This window comes from Eulemur rufifrons, chromosome 20 (assembly GCF_041146395.1).
Source record: "Eulemur rufifrons isolate Redbay chromosome 20, OSU_ERuf_1, whole genome shotgun sequence".
NCBI lineage: Eukaryota > Metazoa > Chordata > Mammalia > Primates > Lemuridae > Eulemur > Eulemur rufifrons.
This window is the reverse complement of record NC_091002.1, coordinates 37478102-37496187: the sequence shown is the minus strand read 5'-3', so window position 1 is coordinate 37496187 and position 18086 is coordinate 37478102. Positions and strand designations below refer to the sequence as shown.

General features: G+C 40.6%; 1 protein-coding gene across 4 annotated transcripts in view; it reads right to left on the bottom strand.

Annotated features, from left to right (window-relative positions):
- Positions 1-18086, bottom strand: part of MACROD2 (mono-ADP ribosylhydrolase 2) — a 1707340-nt gene that overhangs the window by 145320 nt on the left and 1543934 nt on the right. For 3 of the 4 annotated variants that reach the window (XM_069495843.1, XM_069495844.1, XM_069495845.1), the window contains exon 10: positions 7487-7531. In XM_069495843.1, the coding sequence (XP_069351944.1) occupies positions 7487-7531 (45 nt within the window). Of the gene's footprint in view, positions 1-253; positions 338-7486; positions 7532-18086 lie in introns of all 4 variants that reach the window. The other variant, XM_069495842.1, reaches the window with a different exon arrangement.

Sequence of the window (18086 nt, the reverse complement as noted above, 5' to 3'; positions counted from 1 at the left end):
TCACTTTACAGAAATGGCAAATATATCACACTGAGAAAATGGATTTTTTAAATTTGGTTTTTACCTTAATGAAACAAACCTGAATCTGATTTTTCATCTTCAAACATATTAGAAAGACATAAAAGAATTGCTCTGTGATATTTTAACCCTTAGGAATATCTGAACATGAGAGCATACACATAATTTAAAAATTAAATAAAAGCTTTTTTTTTTCATGGCATAATTTTCTAAAGGAAGGAGAGACAGGACTTACCTTCGCTAGAGTCTTTTGAACTTTCTGGTTTCTTTGCTTTGCTCTTCTTGTGGGGTGGAGAGAGGCCTTTTGGCTCTAACCCCTCTGGAAGTACAAAAATTTAATACATTCTTATTTAAATATTTACCAGTAGGGTTCAAAATTATGTTGAAGTTTAAAAATATTTTCTTCTTAGTAAACCCACACAGACACTGAATCTTAATTGCAGATTCATCTGTCATCAAGGCTGAGCTAAATTTTGGCAAGGCCCTGGGATTCTCCAACCTACAAAGACTTACACTTAAGGCTAAAGCTAAAACATCTTTGTAGACATCATTAATGATTCACATAAACATTACATCTTATGCAAGTTGTTCTTTAACTCAAAAATTCTCCATAAGGGAACCCTGTTACTTTTCTTTTCCTCTAAGAAAGTTTGATTTCAAACTTCATGGATTAATTGACAGTAGTCACTGTGCAATTTCATCTTACTTAGTCCTCAAAGTGGGCTAGATAAATGGGGGCTGGGATGGGTCTAGAAATTATCTTGCTTCTGTTTAACAAACTTCTTTAGTCATCAAGATCCTAAACAACTTCCCTATGTCCTCAATTAAATTACTATGCTTCCCATTTTTCCCATTGTCCCTCTGAGTCTATCCAAGGGGGCTAATATTGTGAAGATGGTTTTAGAAAAGTGTGTCTAAATTCATTCCATTCTTACGTAGTATACTTTTTCAGGCATTAATTTATACAGCTATCCCTGAGCTTAAGGCTTATGACTTCAACTGCCTAGATGGCAGATTGTGGATTTGGGACTTGTTGTCTTCTGTTTGCCCCTCTAGATCAGCTTTCCAGCCTCTACCATCCACCACTATACTCTGGGATGTTGGACTCTATGAGCTGCACCAATGAACTCCCTGGTTCTCTGGCTTCCTGTTAGATTCAGCCAATGGGGAGCCCAGCATATTTAGTTCCCAGGTATCTGCTAGTCTTCATGGGCTAGTTGTGCACCTCAATTTAAGCTTACAGCCCCTATCAGTTAGCCTTCTCCACGCGGCCCTCTAAGTCTCTTGGGTTCTGCAGTCACCCACTTCCCCACTGTCCCTTCAGGACTGGGAATTAACTGTGGCCTAATAGCTTCCCTTCACCCACCTCCCATCAGTAAATTTCAAATTTTTGTAAATGATCCCATTAAGCATTTCAAACTTAACACCAGCCAGAACCCTCTACTTGATAACTACAAACCTATTCTCTCCATAGTATTACACATCTCGAGAAACAGTATTACTATATACCCAGAAATTTAAACCAAAACCTGAGATGTCATCCTCAATATTTCTCTTAATTTACCTGTCCTGTCTAAGAAATCACAAGTCCTATCAGCTTTGCTCTAAAATGTATCCCATATTCATCTGCTGTGCTCAACTTTTATAATTACCACACTAGCCCAGACCAGCAGCATTTCTTTCTTGGTTACTACAGTAACCAACCTTCTAAATTCTAGCTTCTAGCCTTCTAATCTCCCTGCTTCTACTCTTTACTCACTGTGATCTATTCTGCACACAGCAGCCAATGTGATCTTGTAAAACATACACCAGATCATGTTGCTCCCCTGTTTAAAAACCATTATTTAGGATGAGATCCAGATCCAATTCCATGGCCTGGCACAACATGCCATCTGGGCCCTACCTGCTGCTCTAGCCTCATCTCCCACTCACTCTTTGGGTGTGGGTTTACCAGCTCCCTTTGTGATCCTCAGTCATTGCTAGGCAGGTTCCTGCCCCAGGACCTTTGCCCCTGCTCTTGTCTTCCCACCCGCCAATACACACATTCATATGTCTGCCACCCACTCACTTCTGAATCTCAGATCAAATTCAACTTGAACAAAGGGCCTCCCTGACCACCTCATCTAAAGAGTCACCACAGAGGAAATCTCCTTCAAACACACTCCTTGTATCTTGAAATGATCTTGCTCTCTCGTGTGTTTCTTTATGGTATGACCCCTCACCACGCCACCCTCCAGGAATGTAAATTCCATGAGAAAAGGGCACTTGTCTTTCCTAATCCCTCTTGTATCCCTGGTGCCTAGCAGTGCCTTGAGAATTTCATTTCAAATTCGATTTTATTTTCGCTTTCCCCAGGCCTTTCTTTAAGGCCAAGATACAATGGGGCCCATGCCTAATTCTCACTCTCTTAGCAGCTGTCGCCTCATGCCAAGATTCTAAAATTACAAGACAGAGCTATGGCGACTCACTCCTCGTTTCCTCTTTATTAAACAAAGGAACGGAACAACAAAAGAAAAAAAAAACCCCGTGTTTGATAGATGTGCTATTAAAAACTTTGGCATTATAGACTGCAAAGCTTTGGGCACTAGGCTAGGCTTTCTGTGGTTGCAACTCAGTCAATGTCTAAGGTCATTACCATGACCAGGGTGAAGAATTTTGCCAATGACTACACTAGCGACTCCCCCAAACTTCTGTCACCAGGTGTGAGATGGATGTTGACCTTTGGAATGGGTTCAGCAAAAACAGAAATGAGATGCTTGGAACAGCTCACTGAGTGCAAATACTGGGCTCAAAGGGCTACCTAATATGGGCAGAGCGACATTTGCAGCCTCACTGGGCAAAGACTCTAACCCTTTCCAAGCCCCTGAAATGTGTCCTCTGCAGCTGGGAACAAGAGGAGGGTTTCCAATGCTGGAAATTCAACTTTAAACCAGCATTTCTTGACAGTGAGTTTTTGTGAATTGGATTCCTAAGTCTTAATTTCTCACCTCAATGGAAATTCCTGGGGAGTGGGTACAATTTAAAAAGACATCTGTTTGTCCATTTTGAGACATTTAAGCACCCAAAAAGTACTAGTATTTCATTTCTGAAACAGTTGGACGGCACTCCTTGGGTAGTTGGTATGCATGATACATATTAATTATGAACAATCATCTATGACATAGTACTGTTTCATCTCATGACACCCTGGGGTAAAGTGTTTTGGGACATTCAAATGAAAGGCACTGAAACATATGGCCTTCGTGCTCAGGTTTCTACTGGTGGCTTGGGAGGAACAACTCTCCCTCTCGGTGTAGGGGAGCTAAAGAGAGGGTGGTTCCTGTCTCTCGTGGAAAGCACCCCCCTGCTTCTCCTCGCCAACGAATCGTGTTTTCTGGGTTGCTTTTGTTTCTGGTAGAGGGAGGAAACCTGGAGCTTTGCCATGAGCATGGCTTTGACCCCCAGGAACTCAGCTGTGCACCCCGCTCTGATGTGGTCGAGTGGCCATAGGCGATGGCTGATTTTCTGCTGGCTCGGAGTGGAGCTAATTTCAACAGTGCATAATCACAGAAATGAAAGGACAGGGGAAACATTTGCCATGCCAGGATTAAAGATGATTAAAGGACTTAAAAAGGAATTCTGGGCGTTTAAGCCAGTCTGCTTCCTCCACCTCCCGTGAAGGCAGAGCCTCACCTTGAGGAAGACCTTGTCTGACACCATCTGAGACACTCTTGCCACTACTCACTATACAAGTTTAGAGACAGGAGCAAGAAAGTTAAGTCATCAGCCTTTGGGGTCAGGCAAACCTGGATTCAAATTCTGGCTTTACTGTTTAAACAAGGAGCTAATCCCTCTTAAGCCTGGATAGTAACAGTCCCTGTCTCGCAGAGTTGCTGTGTGTGTTAACTGAGTTCATGCATGTCGAGTGACTGGCACAAAGTGCAGGCCCCATTAAAGTCTGGCTCAGCAGAGCTGTGCTGGGGCTGACTCGAGCCAGCTCACACCCACTCACTGTACCATCTCTCCCCGGCTCACGCGTTCACTGAACTCGTGTTTGGTAGCTTGAAAACGACCATGGTCAATGTGTTGATACCACAGAAAACTGCTGAGTGTCCACATCTGGGCTCCCCCTACCCAGAGAGTCAATTTACCAGCACACCACTGGTGTTAGCTGTCGTTCACTAGCATTCACTAGCACTCACTAGCATTCGCTGGCAGGTTGATTCACTCAAGTAGCCCTTCACTCCTGTCAACTGCATTCTTAAAAGTCCCTCCAGCTTTCCCATTTGTATAAGACGAAGAGGTGATGTAGGGCCAGGGACGTCAGCAGTTCCTGGTTTTTGGAAGGCTAGTTCAGACTCATCTTGGAGACCAACACTCTCGAGTGTGAGATCTGAACGAAGCCAGCTAGCACACTAATGTCGGGCAAGGCCAGCTGGCACACCATGGAACCATTCATTTAGCACAAAAATCCCCCGTGATCTCAGCGCTCAGGTATTAGGGAACAGAGAGTAGCTTCCCAAGCCCCTTCTGCCTGAAATGGCTTAGCATCCTTGAGCCACTAAGTGGAGACAAAACTCCCAGGAAACCTGGTGGAACTAAAATCAGAAATGATGATCCAATTAATGCCGCCAAACCTCAAATGCTGACTCCAACCCTTGTGGACTCTGCGTTAGCACTAATAATGATTTCCTTAAAATCACTCAGTGGCTTGGATAGCTAGCTAAATCTCATTAAGAAGTCTAGAAATGTGTACTTATGGCACTTAGGCAAATGATCCATGGCAAGATAAGGTCCTCATACTGGCTGGCTGAGAGGGCAGTGCCCCTCACGGGCAAAGGATAGTCCAAGGGCACTTCATGTGAGCAGGAGAAACGAAATGGCAAGCCAAACATTAAATGTGTGGAAGTTAATTCAAGACAGGGTGATCATTTAAAGTCTTTTTTTTAAATGTGGTTCTTTTTAAAAAGAAGACATTCTACATGGGTATAGGAATTGAAATTTTAATTAAAATTTTACCTCGGGCTTTATGTTTACAAAAGGCAAGCAGAGTCCTCGACTTAGGTCAGATTCTCTCAAAAGCAAACACTGAGACAAAGGTTCGAGTGTTAAACAGTTACTTTGAGAGATTATCCCAGGACGCACCAGAAGGGGAGTAGGAAGTGAGACAGGAAAAGAAAGGCTGCCAAGACTGGGTGTTGTTAATGAGTAAGTTCCACTGTGGGCAACCAGGACTTCATTCTCTTGGGGACCTCTGGGCAATGGTAGAGAATCTTGCTGTCCAAGACAGTAGCCAGTAGGCATATATTGCTAATATGCAGTGGGAATTTGCTAGTCTGAATTGAGATCATACCAATTTCACCAATTTCAAAGATTTAATATGGAAAAAAGGATTTAAAAAACATAATTTTTACACTGATTATACGTTGAAATGAAAATATTTTGGATTATTAACACAAAATATTAAAATTGGTTTCACTTGTTTCTTTTTCCTTTTTCCAATGTGGTTACTACAAAATCTAAAAGTATACGTGAGGCTCATGTTTGAGGCTCACATTATGTTTTTCGGACAGCACTGAAATAGAACATGACTCAGATGTGTCCTACACATTGATCAACCAACTCTTGCTCATCATTGGTTGAGGCCTGCTCCAGAGAACTTAAATCCCTGGTACTTTTGAATTTGCTCCCAGGACCAAGAAGTCTGAGAGTCATAAGAACTTTCCTTGGAAAGCTGTTAGTATCATAAGACGACAGTGAGTGCCTAAGGGAACGTGAGGAATGCACCGACAGCGGCTGCTACAGTTTCCTCTTCCACCTCCTTCATGCCTGACTTTTACAACTTTCCTCTACATCTCGTGTCCTCTGAATCCACTGCATTTGGGAAGACCAAGGGCACCTCAGGAATCAGACATGTTCAGATTGGAGAAGAGTAGAGAGAAGCTACAATCATTGTTTCAATGAATTTTTATGAAGAAAAGGAACTGGTGTTAGTTCTCTATGAAGACAGTGGGTGGTCAGAGGAAGGATAGAGATTTAACAAGGAAAAGGACCATTTCAACCAAACCTCCCCTAAGGATATCAGTTGCATCAGAATTTAAAGAGCTCACTGTTAATGGAGCTGCTCAGATTGAGGTTGTCAGTGGTTTATAGGGGGTTTGGTATCAAATGAGAGGTAACACAAAATTAGGACCTCTGAGACACCTATTTTAATTTTGAAATCTGGCCCCATTTCATGGCCAGAGCGGTGTGATTGCTGAAATAGAGACCATGGAGCTCTGAACCATAGAATTAAGTGCTCTATTTTTCTAGTATCTGTTAGAATGAGAGAGAGAAAAAAAGCAATGATTTAATGAATGTTTACTATGGTCCAAGCACTGTGTGCAACATTTCAGGTAAGGTATCTCATTTAACCCTCCCCAAATGAAACTATATGGTAAAAATTATTGCCCCCTGAAGTATAAACTGAGGCTTATTGAAAAAGACACTTGTCCAAGGTCAATAATTGGCAGAGCTAGAATTGAATTCAGGTCTTTATATTCCTGCATTCACTATGAAGGACATATTGAGTGGCTACCTTGGGCCAGAACTCATGTTTTCACCCACTACATTTCCCTCATAAACACTGGGATTTCTTGAGGAGTGGGCATGTATTTTAATTTCTGACAATGAGAGTAATATATGTGAGAAGTGCATTTTCCAAAGGTGGACATGCAATATTTTAGGTCTTACAGGCTCTGAAGACTCACTCTCCATCAGGAAGAATGAGTCCATTTTCATTTCCCCCTAAATCTGGGTGGGCTTGTGACTGTTCCAAACAGAGTTAGGTGGAAGTGATGCTACAGAACATCTAAGCCTGGTTCTTAAACAGGGTGTAGCCTCTCCCAGGCTCGCTCACGCTCTCAAGGGAAACTCATTTGGAAGCTGGCCACCATGCTTTGAGGAAGCCCAGGCCACATAAAGAGGCCATGTACAAATGTTTCAAAACATTGCCCAGCTATGGTTTCAGCTGACGGCCAGGATCAACTGCCAGCCAGACAAGTGAAGGAATTTTCAGATGTTTCCTGCCACCAGCTGTTGAGTCTTCCTGCTGAACCCCAGACCTTGTGAAACAGGATGATGAAGTGATCGCTGCTGTACTCTGTCTGAATTCCTCACCCACAGACTATACGAGCATTAATAAGTGGTTATTTCAAGCCACTAAGTTTTGGGGACGAGTTGTTATACAACTCCGTTAACTACAACATCATGTTCCATTTTTACCTTAGCTGTCAGGAAGGTCAAAGTCAAATCTAATGTTTACATATAGTAACTGTATTAGCCTTAAGAGTTAGCACCTCTACTTCCTTATTTTATAACATTGAGCACATACTTCTATTAACCTTATTTTGTCTTTCTTTGAAAAAAAAAAAAAGGTGTACATAAACAACAAAATGATTCCTGCTTACTCCCAAGCTATTTTATAAAGTATTAATAATAAAATTAATACCTGAATCATCTTTCATTTCAATGTCTTCTTCTTCATTATTATCATCTGTTAAAAAACAGGAAAAGATTCATGTTTCCTTTTTAAAAGATTATATAGTTATAACAAACTATATATGCAATAATTTGCTTTGCTTATACAAGTTATGTATGGCCACTTCAGTCATTTCAATTCCTCAAACTTAAAAAATCACAGACTTTAAATGCCACATTTTCTATGTTTGTTAAAGGTATGCGTGGTTACCTCAAGTAGCTGAGAAAAGTGGACATCGTTATTTGGTTGTGGTCCAACACATGTAAAATCCCTGCCCTGCACCACAGAAAGTGCTGCTTTGCTACATATATTAATCTAAACTTTTAATCATGTGCTTTCAAGAGACCCCACCAGTTGTACCATTTCCATTTAACTCCCCTCATCTCCCAGTATACCCTCTTTTTAGCTGCACAAGAGCATGTGATTCCTCGGCACTACAGATGACACGCTTGCTCTTTTGAGCTCTTGACACATTGTCATCTCTCTCCTTAAAAGCTCCCCATATCCAGTGCTATGGTTTGAATGTCTGTGTCCCCTCCAAAATTTATATGTTGAAATCCTAACCGCAAGGTGATGGTATGAGGAGGCAGGGCTGTTGGGAGGTGATTAGTACGTGAGGGTGGAGCCCTCATGAATGTCATTAGTGCTGTTACAAAAGAGACCCAAGACAGACCCCTCACCCTTCCTGCCATGTGAGGACACAGGGAGAAGATTCTGTCTAAGAGGAAGTGAGCCCTCACCAGACACGCAATCTGCCAGTGCCTTGCTCTTGGACTTCCAGCCTCCAGAACTGTGAGAAAGAAATGTCTGTTGTTTGTAAGCTACCCAGACTATGATGCTTTGTTACAGCAGAAGGAATGGACTAAAACGTCAGTCAGTGCCAGATCTTGTCGTGTTTCTCCGTTTGCACCTCTCTCCCCCACATTATTGTAATCCAAAATCACACTCCTGGTGCCACTTGCCTTAGCTATTTTAGTAGTTTTCTAAATGCTTCTCTCTTGCCCCTCCTGACTCCCATTCCTTTCACATGTGGCTGCCAAATCAATCTGAAAATACTGCTCTGATCTGGTTCACAAAGTTTCAGTGACTGCCCTCTGCCTAATGAGAAAAGTCTAAACTCTTCCTGGTAACATTCAAGGCCAACAGTACCTGGTTCCAACCAATTTTCTCACTTTCACCTCCTCTGTCACACGCATGCTGCCACCTACATGGATGGCAGCCCTTCACTCTTATCTGTTCTCAGAGTCCCCTTCAGCCTCCTCTCCCTGAGGCAATGCTAGCAATGACCTTCTCCGTCTCCATTCACCTCTTTCTTCAAGCCCAAGCTCAGGTACCACACGATCTGCTTGATCCAAGTGTGAATGAATCATATTCTCTTTGATGCACCTTATTTTTATGCCTTCTGAGTACGAACTTGAAAGGCCTGTGGGGCTTAGGTGTGCAGACTGGCCCTTCTACCTACCCATTCCCAAGATGTGTGATCTCAGGGAAGTTACCTAATTTTCCTGAGTCTCAAGTTCATCAGCTGTAGAGTGGGATAATAATAATGCCTACTACATGGAGTTGTTATATGGATTAAATGAGACAATGCCATGTAAAGTACAAAGACAGCTACTGAAACATCATTAAGTGCTAAATATTAGCTACTATTACCATAAAATCCCACAGTCTAGTTACTTGTTAATGTATCTGTCTTCCATATGTTCAGCTCCAGATCATAAATTCTATGAAGATGGAGACTGTGCCTATGTTCCTTTGTATTCCCTGGCACTTAACGCCTTTTATTTTTATATGCTAGAATCAATAAAAAAACTTCCACTGAATTAAATTTTTATTATTTCCTATGTATCTCATACATATTAGGGCACCTTGGATCTATATTATGTTCTGTAAATAATGAGAAGTCAGTGAAGATTTGTAACTTCCTCCTAGATATTTGCTTTACAATTTAGTCATCTCTTAGCCAAATTTATTCAATATGCTGAATGTTGGTAAATATTAAAAATATAGCACTTAGAGAAAATGGAAAATGCCTATAACTTGAGGTTTTAGAAAGGTAATTCTTGCTGGCTTTTAAAGAAATAAGCTTCTAAAAAAGTAAACATCCAAATATATTCAAAACATTGGTGATTTTCTATATAATTTCTTTTATTCATTCTATGAATGCAATTTTGGAAGGAAGAATATCAATGTCTCAGAAATGTAATCTTCTAACGAAATTATTATCAAAATGTTACTAAGTAAACTCTTCACAGATTCTTCCCTGAACTTAATAGATTTAAACAGAATTTTATTTTCCAGCACTATCTGAAATCTCTATGACAACAGATTCTCTGGAATCTCAAAAGAGGGATGAACAATCCCCTCCCTCAAAAAGCTCACAAGGTATGTGATTCAGAAAAGTGAAACAACAGTCGGAGCAAGAAGTAACAGATTCTCTGATGGAGGGAAACAGAGGTTCTATTGGGAAACAGGCAAGAGGCAGCTAAGGCAGAGAGAAGGTCTAGGAAGGATTTCCAGAAGAAAAGAGGCTTCAGTTGAGTCCTAAAGGGTGAGGTGAAGTTAGGTAGGGGGAAAGAAAGGCTGGAGTAGATGCTCAGGAGATGTGGGATCCCTACCTACACCCCCTTGTTCCTGGAGACTTTGGTACATGCCAGCCTGACTTTCAGCCACCAGCTCCTGGGTCTCTTTGCCTGAGGGCTTTCTCTGGTTGCTGGAACCCACTCAAGAAATACCAGGGAATGCACACCCTTCAGGGGTCGGCTTTCAGAAATGACTGACAGGATATAAGTACCCCAGCTCCCCTGCTGCTCAGGTGGCCGAATTCAGAAGCATGTTCTGCACCATCTCCCTGAGTCTCTCCCTTCCCATTGGGATTGAGCCCTGGCTGGCCGGTGGTAACTGGCTTATAGCTAAACCTTACTGCTTTCCTTCCCTGCCCTGTCTCACTCCCCCGCTTCCCTACTGATGTTTCCTGGGATCACCTCCCCCCAAAATTACTTATGCTTAAATCCTTGTTTCAGGATCTGCTTCTTGGGGAACTCAAACTCAAAGACAAGGGTGATCACATTCAAGCAGAGAAGAAATTTATCTGTGAAAACATGTGGATGTGAACCATCAAGATGCTTTGAAGGAAATAAAACTAGCTGTGGATGGCCGAAGGGAGGAGTTACACGAGAAACTGCAGCTAACCCGATCTATTCCGGCTACACGATAAAGGGCCTTCCGTGCCGGCTGTGCTGGTTAATTTTACGTGTCAACATGACTGGGCCACAGGGTACCTAAACATCTGGTTAAACGTGATTCTGGGTGTGTCTGTGAGGGTGCTTCTGGATGAGATTAACATGTGAATGAGTAAATGCAATAAATGAGTAAATTGGCTGAGTAAAGCAGATTGCCCTCCCTAGCATGGGTGGGCCTCACCTAATCAGTTGACATCCTGAATTGAACAAAAAGCCTGACCCTTCTGAGAGTCAGAGGGAACTCCTCCTGCCTGACTGCCTTCCTGGTACTTGAAAGTCGGTTTCTGCCTGCCTTCAGATTCAAACTGAAACGTTAATTCTTCCTGGTTTCAAGCCTGCCAGCAGAGCTACCCGGTTGGCTCTATTGGTTCTTAGGCCTTTGGACTCAGGAATTACACCACGAGATCTCCTGGGCCTTCAGCTTGCCCACTGCAGATCTTGGAACTTAGCTTCTATGACTGCATGAGCCACTCCTCACAATAAACCTCATTTTGAACGTGTGTATGTACATACATAGTGTGTGTTTACATATATGATACATATATTGTGTGTATACATAATATATATATGTGTGTGTTTATTGCTCTGGAGAACCCTAATATATCAGGTTGAAGCATTTAAACTTTATTTTGGAAATTCCAGAGTGATTAAACAACTTTAGGCAGAGGAGTGACACACCATCTTTTGAAAGATAACTTCTTTTCATGAGAGAAATTTACTAAGAAATTATAGAATACACGCCTTAAAATTTTGGTATTATTTGTATTAAAATCGAGCATAGAGCACTTCTGGTCTGCAAAGCACCTAATGTGCCGTTACATATTAATGAAATCTACTGTAGTTCAACATTATTCTATATAATATGCTCATTTGAATCAATATTTATGCAACAAGTTTCTAGCAAGAATTTTTTTTCTAACAAAACCAGGAACCAAAAGAGACAATCTATATTTTAAAAGAAAAAAGAGGATAGCCTATGGAGGGAAGGAGTCATGCCATTCAAAGTTTGGAAGCAGTTAGGGGACTGATGGAGCGTGGCCACAGAGCTGTGGCCCTTTTAAACAGTTCTTCAAGCATCATACTTTTTGGTAGAGGACAAAAATGAAATAAAAGATTTCTAGTCAAAGGGAGACAAATGCCATTTCAAATAGGGAGCAATCTGTCAGATGGTATTGTTCTGTGTGTTCAGAAATGCCAATTCCAGAAAATCTCCTTCCCTTCCCAGGCATAGACCAGACAGAGGCTCCATTTCAACTTAAGGGGCCTCTTTGATGTTAATTTCATAACAGATGCTGTTTTTATTCACTGCATCACTCTCTGTCAGATTACCCTGTTGAGTTCTACACAAATACATGAATATGACTAAAGTTCTTATTTTGATCAAAAATGTATGTGAAGACCAACTAATTTCTCACGAATAACCAGTTTTGGGTAACGACTAGCTTTATATACTTCAGAAGCCCCTTCATAAGAAAGTGTCTAGCCTACTTTGAGGCTTACAATATCTATTTCACCTTCCTTGATGGGAGATGGAGTTAACATGAGTGATTTTCATCTTTACTACTATACCTGGTTTTTGAGCAGCACCTCATTTCCCAATAACAAAATAGTACATGCTTCTTTGAAAAATTAAATATACCATGGGTTTTGGAATGATTTGAGCTTTGTCTTGCTCTCTTACCTAGAGCCTCTGATACTTAATAATTGTCTTTTGGGGAATTGGAATGAACAAAAACAAACAAAACCCCACAGAACTTCATTCTAAAGCAGAAGTTCTCAAAGAGTAGTCTCTGGATCAACAGTAGCATTGTCACCTGGACCCTCATCAGGAATGCAAATACTCAGGTTCCACTCAAGACCTATTGAATCAGAAGCTCTGGGGGAGGGGCCCAGAAATCGGTGTTTTAATAAGCCCTCCAGGCGTTGCTCGTGCATGCTGAAGTTTTGAGAGCCAGTGGTCTCAGACACTGATTGATACTGGTGTGTTGGAGAAGAATCTTTCAAAAAAGTTGATGTCCATCTTTTGGGATATCTAAGCTGAGCTAACTTGTGATGTCTCACTAACACTAATGTGGTGACAAGTGCCCAAGCCACATGGTTGCTGAATCTGAGAAACAGTTATGCTTTCCATAAGATACTGTGGGCTTTCCTCTGTGCTTGAAATCACCCAGCTATTATACTATGCAGCTGGAGGGCAAGGTTGTCATGGTCCCTGGCCAGGATTCTCAGGTTGGCTAGGAACATCTGCATGGATGGAGACTACCTTCAGAAAGGCCTGTGGGCTCATGGGCAAAGGAGGGTGTTGTGAAGCAAAAAAGTCAACTTCATGAGCTAATAAGGAATCCTTTCCACCACTAAGGCAGAAAAAAAATGACAGGCATCTGAAATAGATCATTCAATTCCCTTGTCAAAATTTCAGGGAAATGTGCACATATGGGCAGGTCAAGGAGAACAATGACAACAATCCTGTTGACTTTTATTTCATGTGCTCCCAAGTCCTCTCCCTTAAAGCTTAATTTCTTACCACGGGCTTCATGTGCACTCCTTATTTAATATTTCATCACCAAAATCTTATAGGAGCAATTTGCATTTGCAGAGAAATGAAATGTTATTAGCAAAAATTAAGCTTTTCAGGATTTCTGTGTTGTAGGGAAGATGGTGATATCCTTATATTTTCTAATGAAACTTGACGAAGCAGAAACTCCAGGCTAAGAATAACTGAGAAGGGAAAGTCTTCACAGAGAAGGATCCTACCATTAAGTTGAATACCTGGACCCACTGATCTAACAAATGGCTAAATCCACTTTCTGCAAGGTAACTGATAAAGCTAGGAGAAGAAGAAAACAAAAATCTGCATGGCTCTGCTGCTTTGGCTTAGGCAACTGGGCACACGTTGGCACCACTTACTGAAATCTGGGATTTAGGAAGAGGAAGATTGGGGAGTGGAGGGACAGATTTTAGACTGAGTTTCACATGTGTTGGGTTGCAGATGCCTGAGAGACTCCCAGCTGGACATGGATGCGTGCAGGTGAGTATATCAGTGAGGACTGGGCTGGACACAGATAAATGGCAGGAGGACAAGTAGAAGATGGCAGTCAACAAGATAGAGTACCCAGCTAAGTACAAGGGCTCTAAAGGGCCATGTGAAGTCATCTGATCAAATGTGCACTGGTTTCCAGTCCCATGCTCAACCCATCCAAGAGGTTCCTGTAACGTCAACGAGGACAGTTGCAGAAGGGTGGAGATAATTATGTGATTACTGTGGATTATGGAGTGACTAGCAAGTGAAGGAGAGACAACTCTTCAAAGACACGTGGCCAAAAGAGGAAGTTAGGTCCATACATAAAGTGGAATATATGTTGGAAGATTTTTAGTTTCTCTGTTGTTTATTTTTTATCTTTATTCTTACTTCTGCGCCTCACTAGGAATTATTTCATTCATATGCTATTTCTCAAGAGAATTTTCCCCTTGCATTTGTCTCAATGTTTTCAACTAAAGAACAAAAACCGGTCTACCCAGAATGTTTGAAGAGTCTTTCAAAAGCACCCTGCAGGGGTCCCTGTAAAGATGCCTTAACACCCTCCCTTCTCTAAGTAGCATTTAGATGTGTCTGTTTTACCAGAACTTCCTAATGAGATCAAACTCTGCTTAGTCAAGGCTCATGTTCCCAGGTCTTCATTTGTTCTGCTGTTTATCAGCATTTGCTCCACTCACTGCACACTGCCGCCCTCTTGAAGGGACAGATTGCATTCTGTCTATGCCTGCTGCTTATTCCCGTATTCAGGTTGCTTGGTTACAGCAACACTTCACTGGATTTTCATTGAAGGCAAAATGTGTTTGTAGCTTTTGAGGCCCATCAAGTGGAAATGGTTAGCACCCATTTCCTAAGAAGGCAGTTAACTCATTTATGTTAAATTACAGAGAGCATGTCTTGGAGAATTCTAAGCATCGATGTGATCAGCACATTAAAAGTGCACAAATGTGCCATGTACCTGTAAATATTCATGATTAAAGAAAATGCTGGATTCTTTCATTCTGTAGTTTTATACGCTGAATGTGTCATGTGCAAAGAGAAAGTACAATTCAGACTGGTTAAGCAGTTTTTCTTCTGTTTCTTTTACTTATTCAAAGACTACTGGTGTATCATTTTTTTCTTACTGTTGCAACATATTTTTACTAAGTTAGTGGCTTAAAACAGCCTAAATTTATTACCTTACAGTTCTGTAGGTCAGAAGCGCCACATGGGTTCACTTAGGCTAAAATCAACCTGTTGGCTGGGCTGCATTCCTTTCTGGAGCCTCTAGGAAAGAACCCGTGTCCTCGCCTTCCTACCTTCTCAGAGGCTGCCCACATTCCTTAGCTCGTGGCCCCTTCTCTTCCATCGTCAAAGCCAGCAGTGTTTCATCCCTCTGAACATTTTCCTCTAAGTCAGCTCCCTCTGACTTTCCTCTTCTGCTTCCTTTTTCCAATTTTAAGAACTTTTGTGATTACATTGGCCCAACCCTGATAATCCAAAGTAACATTTCTATTTTAAAGTCAGCTAACTGCAACCTTAACTCCATATGAAATCTCACTTTTCCCTTTGCAGTGTCACATAACATATTCATAGGTTGTGAGGCTCAGGATGTAGACATCTTTGGGGGGCCGGTTTTCTTCCTACTACATCTGGTAAATCAGGAAGCAGATTGCTTTGCATAAAAACTGTTTGAGGAATAGAACTAGAAAGAATTCTATTCAGAAATAAAAGGGTTTTCTGTGGGATCAAGTTTATAGGCTTAAAATCATGGTCACATTTCAGTTTTTGGTTTTTAATCTCATTCTCTCATAAAAAGGGCTGCTTCTTTTCTTTCTTTTTTTAAACCTTCATTCTTCCTTCCATCTCCCCTTTTTTTCTTCTTTCCTTTATTCTTTCTTTTTTATATTTTTCATTTTTGTTTTATCTTTCTACCTGTCCTTGCTGTTTTTGGTTATAAAATATCAAAAAGACATAAATGATGAACTTGGAAACCACTTACAACATATATTTGAAAGGATTAATAACCTTAATATATAATGAGTTTCACAAATCAATAAAAAGATGACAGCAGTTAATAAATTATATAATTTGCTATATAATTAGCAATTTCATATAAGAAATTTAGAGATATAATAATTGGAAAGAAAGAATAAGCTATATGAGTAATAAAACATGGACATTATTACCCATTAATTATAAGCAGAAGAGAAAGGAAAGAGAATGTTTGGAAATGCCACATGATTGGAGGAACACCAGTTTTTCAGGAGCTCCAGCACTACTGCTGCAACTAAATCATATGTGGCTTTATTTTAGCAGACAAGTAGCTTTAAACAATTATCCACATTTCCAGGATTGCAATGAGAAAAAGTATTACATTGTGGTAAGGCTTTGAGAAGAGACATACCCAACTGTGTGACTGGCCAATTTACTGAGATTTCTTCAGCCTCTGTTCACTACCATCCCCATAAAAGCAGATGGTGAATCCATGCTAGAGTATTTGTTGGAAGGCCAGTCTATAAGTCATGAACTGAATTAGTCCTTCCTAAATATAAGGTCTATCACATTACTCTCACAATCAAGAACTTACTCTTAGTCCCAAGTGCTTAATGCAAGGGGAAGAGCGTCAACACATTTTGGGCTATACAAATTGGATATAAGCATCCTACTTTATTTCACAATTTCTCCAATCTAAACTGCCCTTCTCCCTCTATGTTGCCTACACAACACTTGACATCACTTCTCTCCTCCTTTCTTTAAGGATCACTGCAAGTGCCATGTACTTCCTGAAACTTGCCCCAACCAACCTGGTTCTCATACGTATTTGCCTCTGAATTCCTGGGTGCTGTAACTATACCAGTGTTATACTTGATTATTTGATAATATCATTTTCCAACTGTTCTGCATAATATATGCCTCTTCAGCCATATTATAGGAACTGTATCTTGAACATAGCTTTGACCAAAGCTTAGGCATATAGTAAATATTTGTTGATTGATGGACAGAAAGATGGTGAATGACAGTGGATGAGATAAACTTACAAAACCAATGAAAAAGGGGATGCAGAAGACATAATGTGAATATTTTCTCTTGTTTGTTTTTAGAGAGTAGATCCAGGCAAAATTAAAAAAAAAATATTATGCCCTTTTGTCAAAGGATCAATTTTTTAATTTTTGAGAATTTTTTAATGTTTAATTTTTGAGAATTTAAAAAATATTCAAAAAGCAGTGTTATGCCCTCATCTAGCTGTGTTAATAATACTTAGAGTTTCTAGGAAAAAAAACTTATTTTTACATGAGACTTTGATTCAATAACATCTCTGTCTTAGTCTGTTTTGTGCTGCTATAAGACCACAGACTGGATACTACATAATGAACAGTACTGGCTCAGAGTTCTGGAGACTGGGAAGTCCAATGTCAAAGTGCTGGCATCTAGCCAGGGTCTTCTTGTTGCATCAGAACATGGGGGGAAGACATCACACAGTGGAAGGCAAAGAGAGAGGGCAAAAGGGAGGAGGCCAGACTCACTCTTTTATAATGGCACTAATCCTACCCATGAGGGTGAAGCCATCATGGCCTAATCACCTTTTGAAGGTCCTACCTCTTCATACTGTTAATAATGGCAATTAAATTTCAACACGAGTTTTGGAGGAGACAAATATTCAAACCATAGCATTCTCAGTTTAGGCTCATGGTAGGTTTTTATTTACTTTACTATTATAAATACCTACTTTATATTTAGAAGTTTTTCAGATTCTGAAAGGTCAGTGGGATATTAGGAATGGTCTCTGTTCTCCACAAACTTACTTTTTCATTAGTGAGACAAGATACAGAGGTCAAAAAAGAAATAATAATAATATTGATGATATAAAACCCAGGCACAGGTGTCTTGCAGCCGTGTGTGACGCAGTGTGCCTCGCAGCAATGTGGATAACTTAGACAAACAGAAATAAATGGCAGAAACATATGATCAGGAAAATAGATGAAAGTTATATTTATATCAATAACATTTATTACATGTTTGGAAGACTATAATGAGGTCAAAATAACTGAGGCTTGATTGAGAAGATTCTTGGTTTGTTTTGTTTAAAAAATAATAGACATGCTTTAAAGATATCAAAAGGCTCATCAAAATCTAAACTTGGAGCTTTCTTTGCCATGGTTATGCAAAGATAGACTTGCTGTGGGGCTACCCTGTAGATTCATAGAACCTTAGCGGCATCCCTGACCGCTAATCACCAGATGACAATAGCCTCTTCCCTCCTGGAGTTGTGAAAAACAAAAATGTCCCAAAAGGACCCCTGGAGGGAACAATC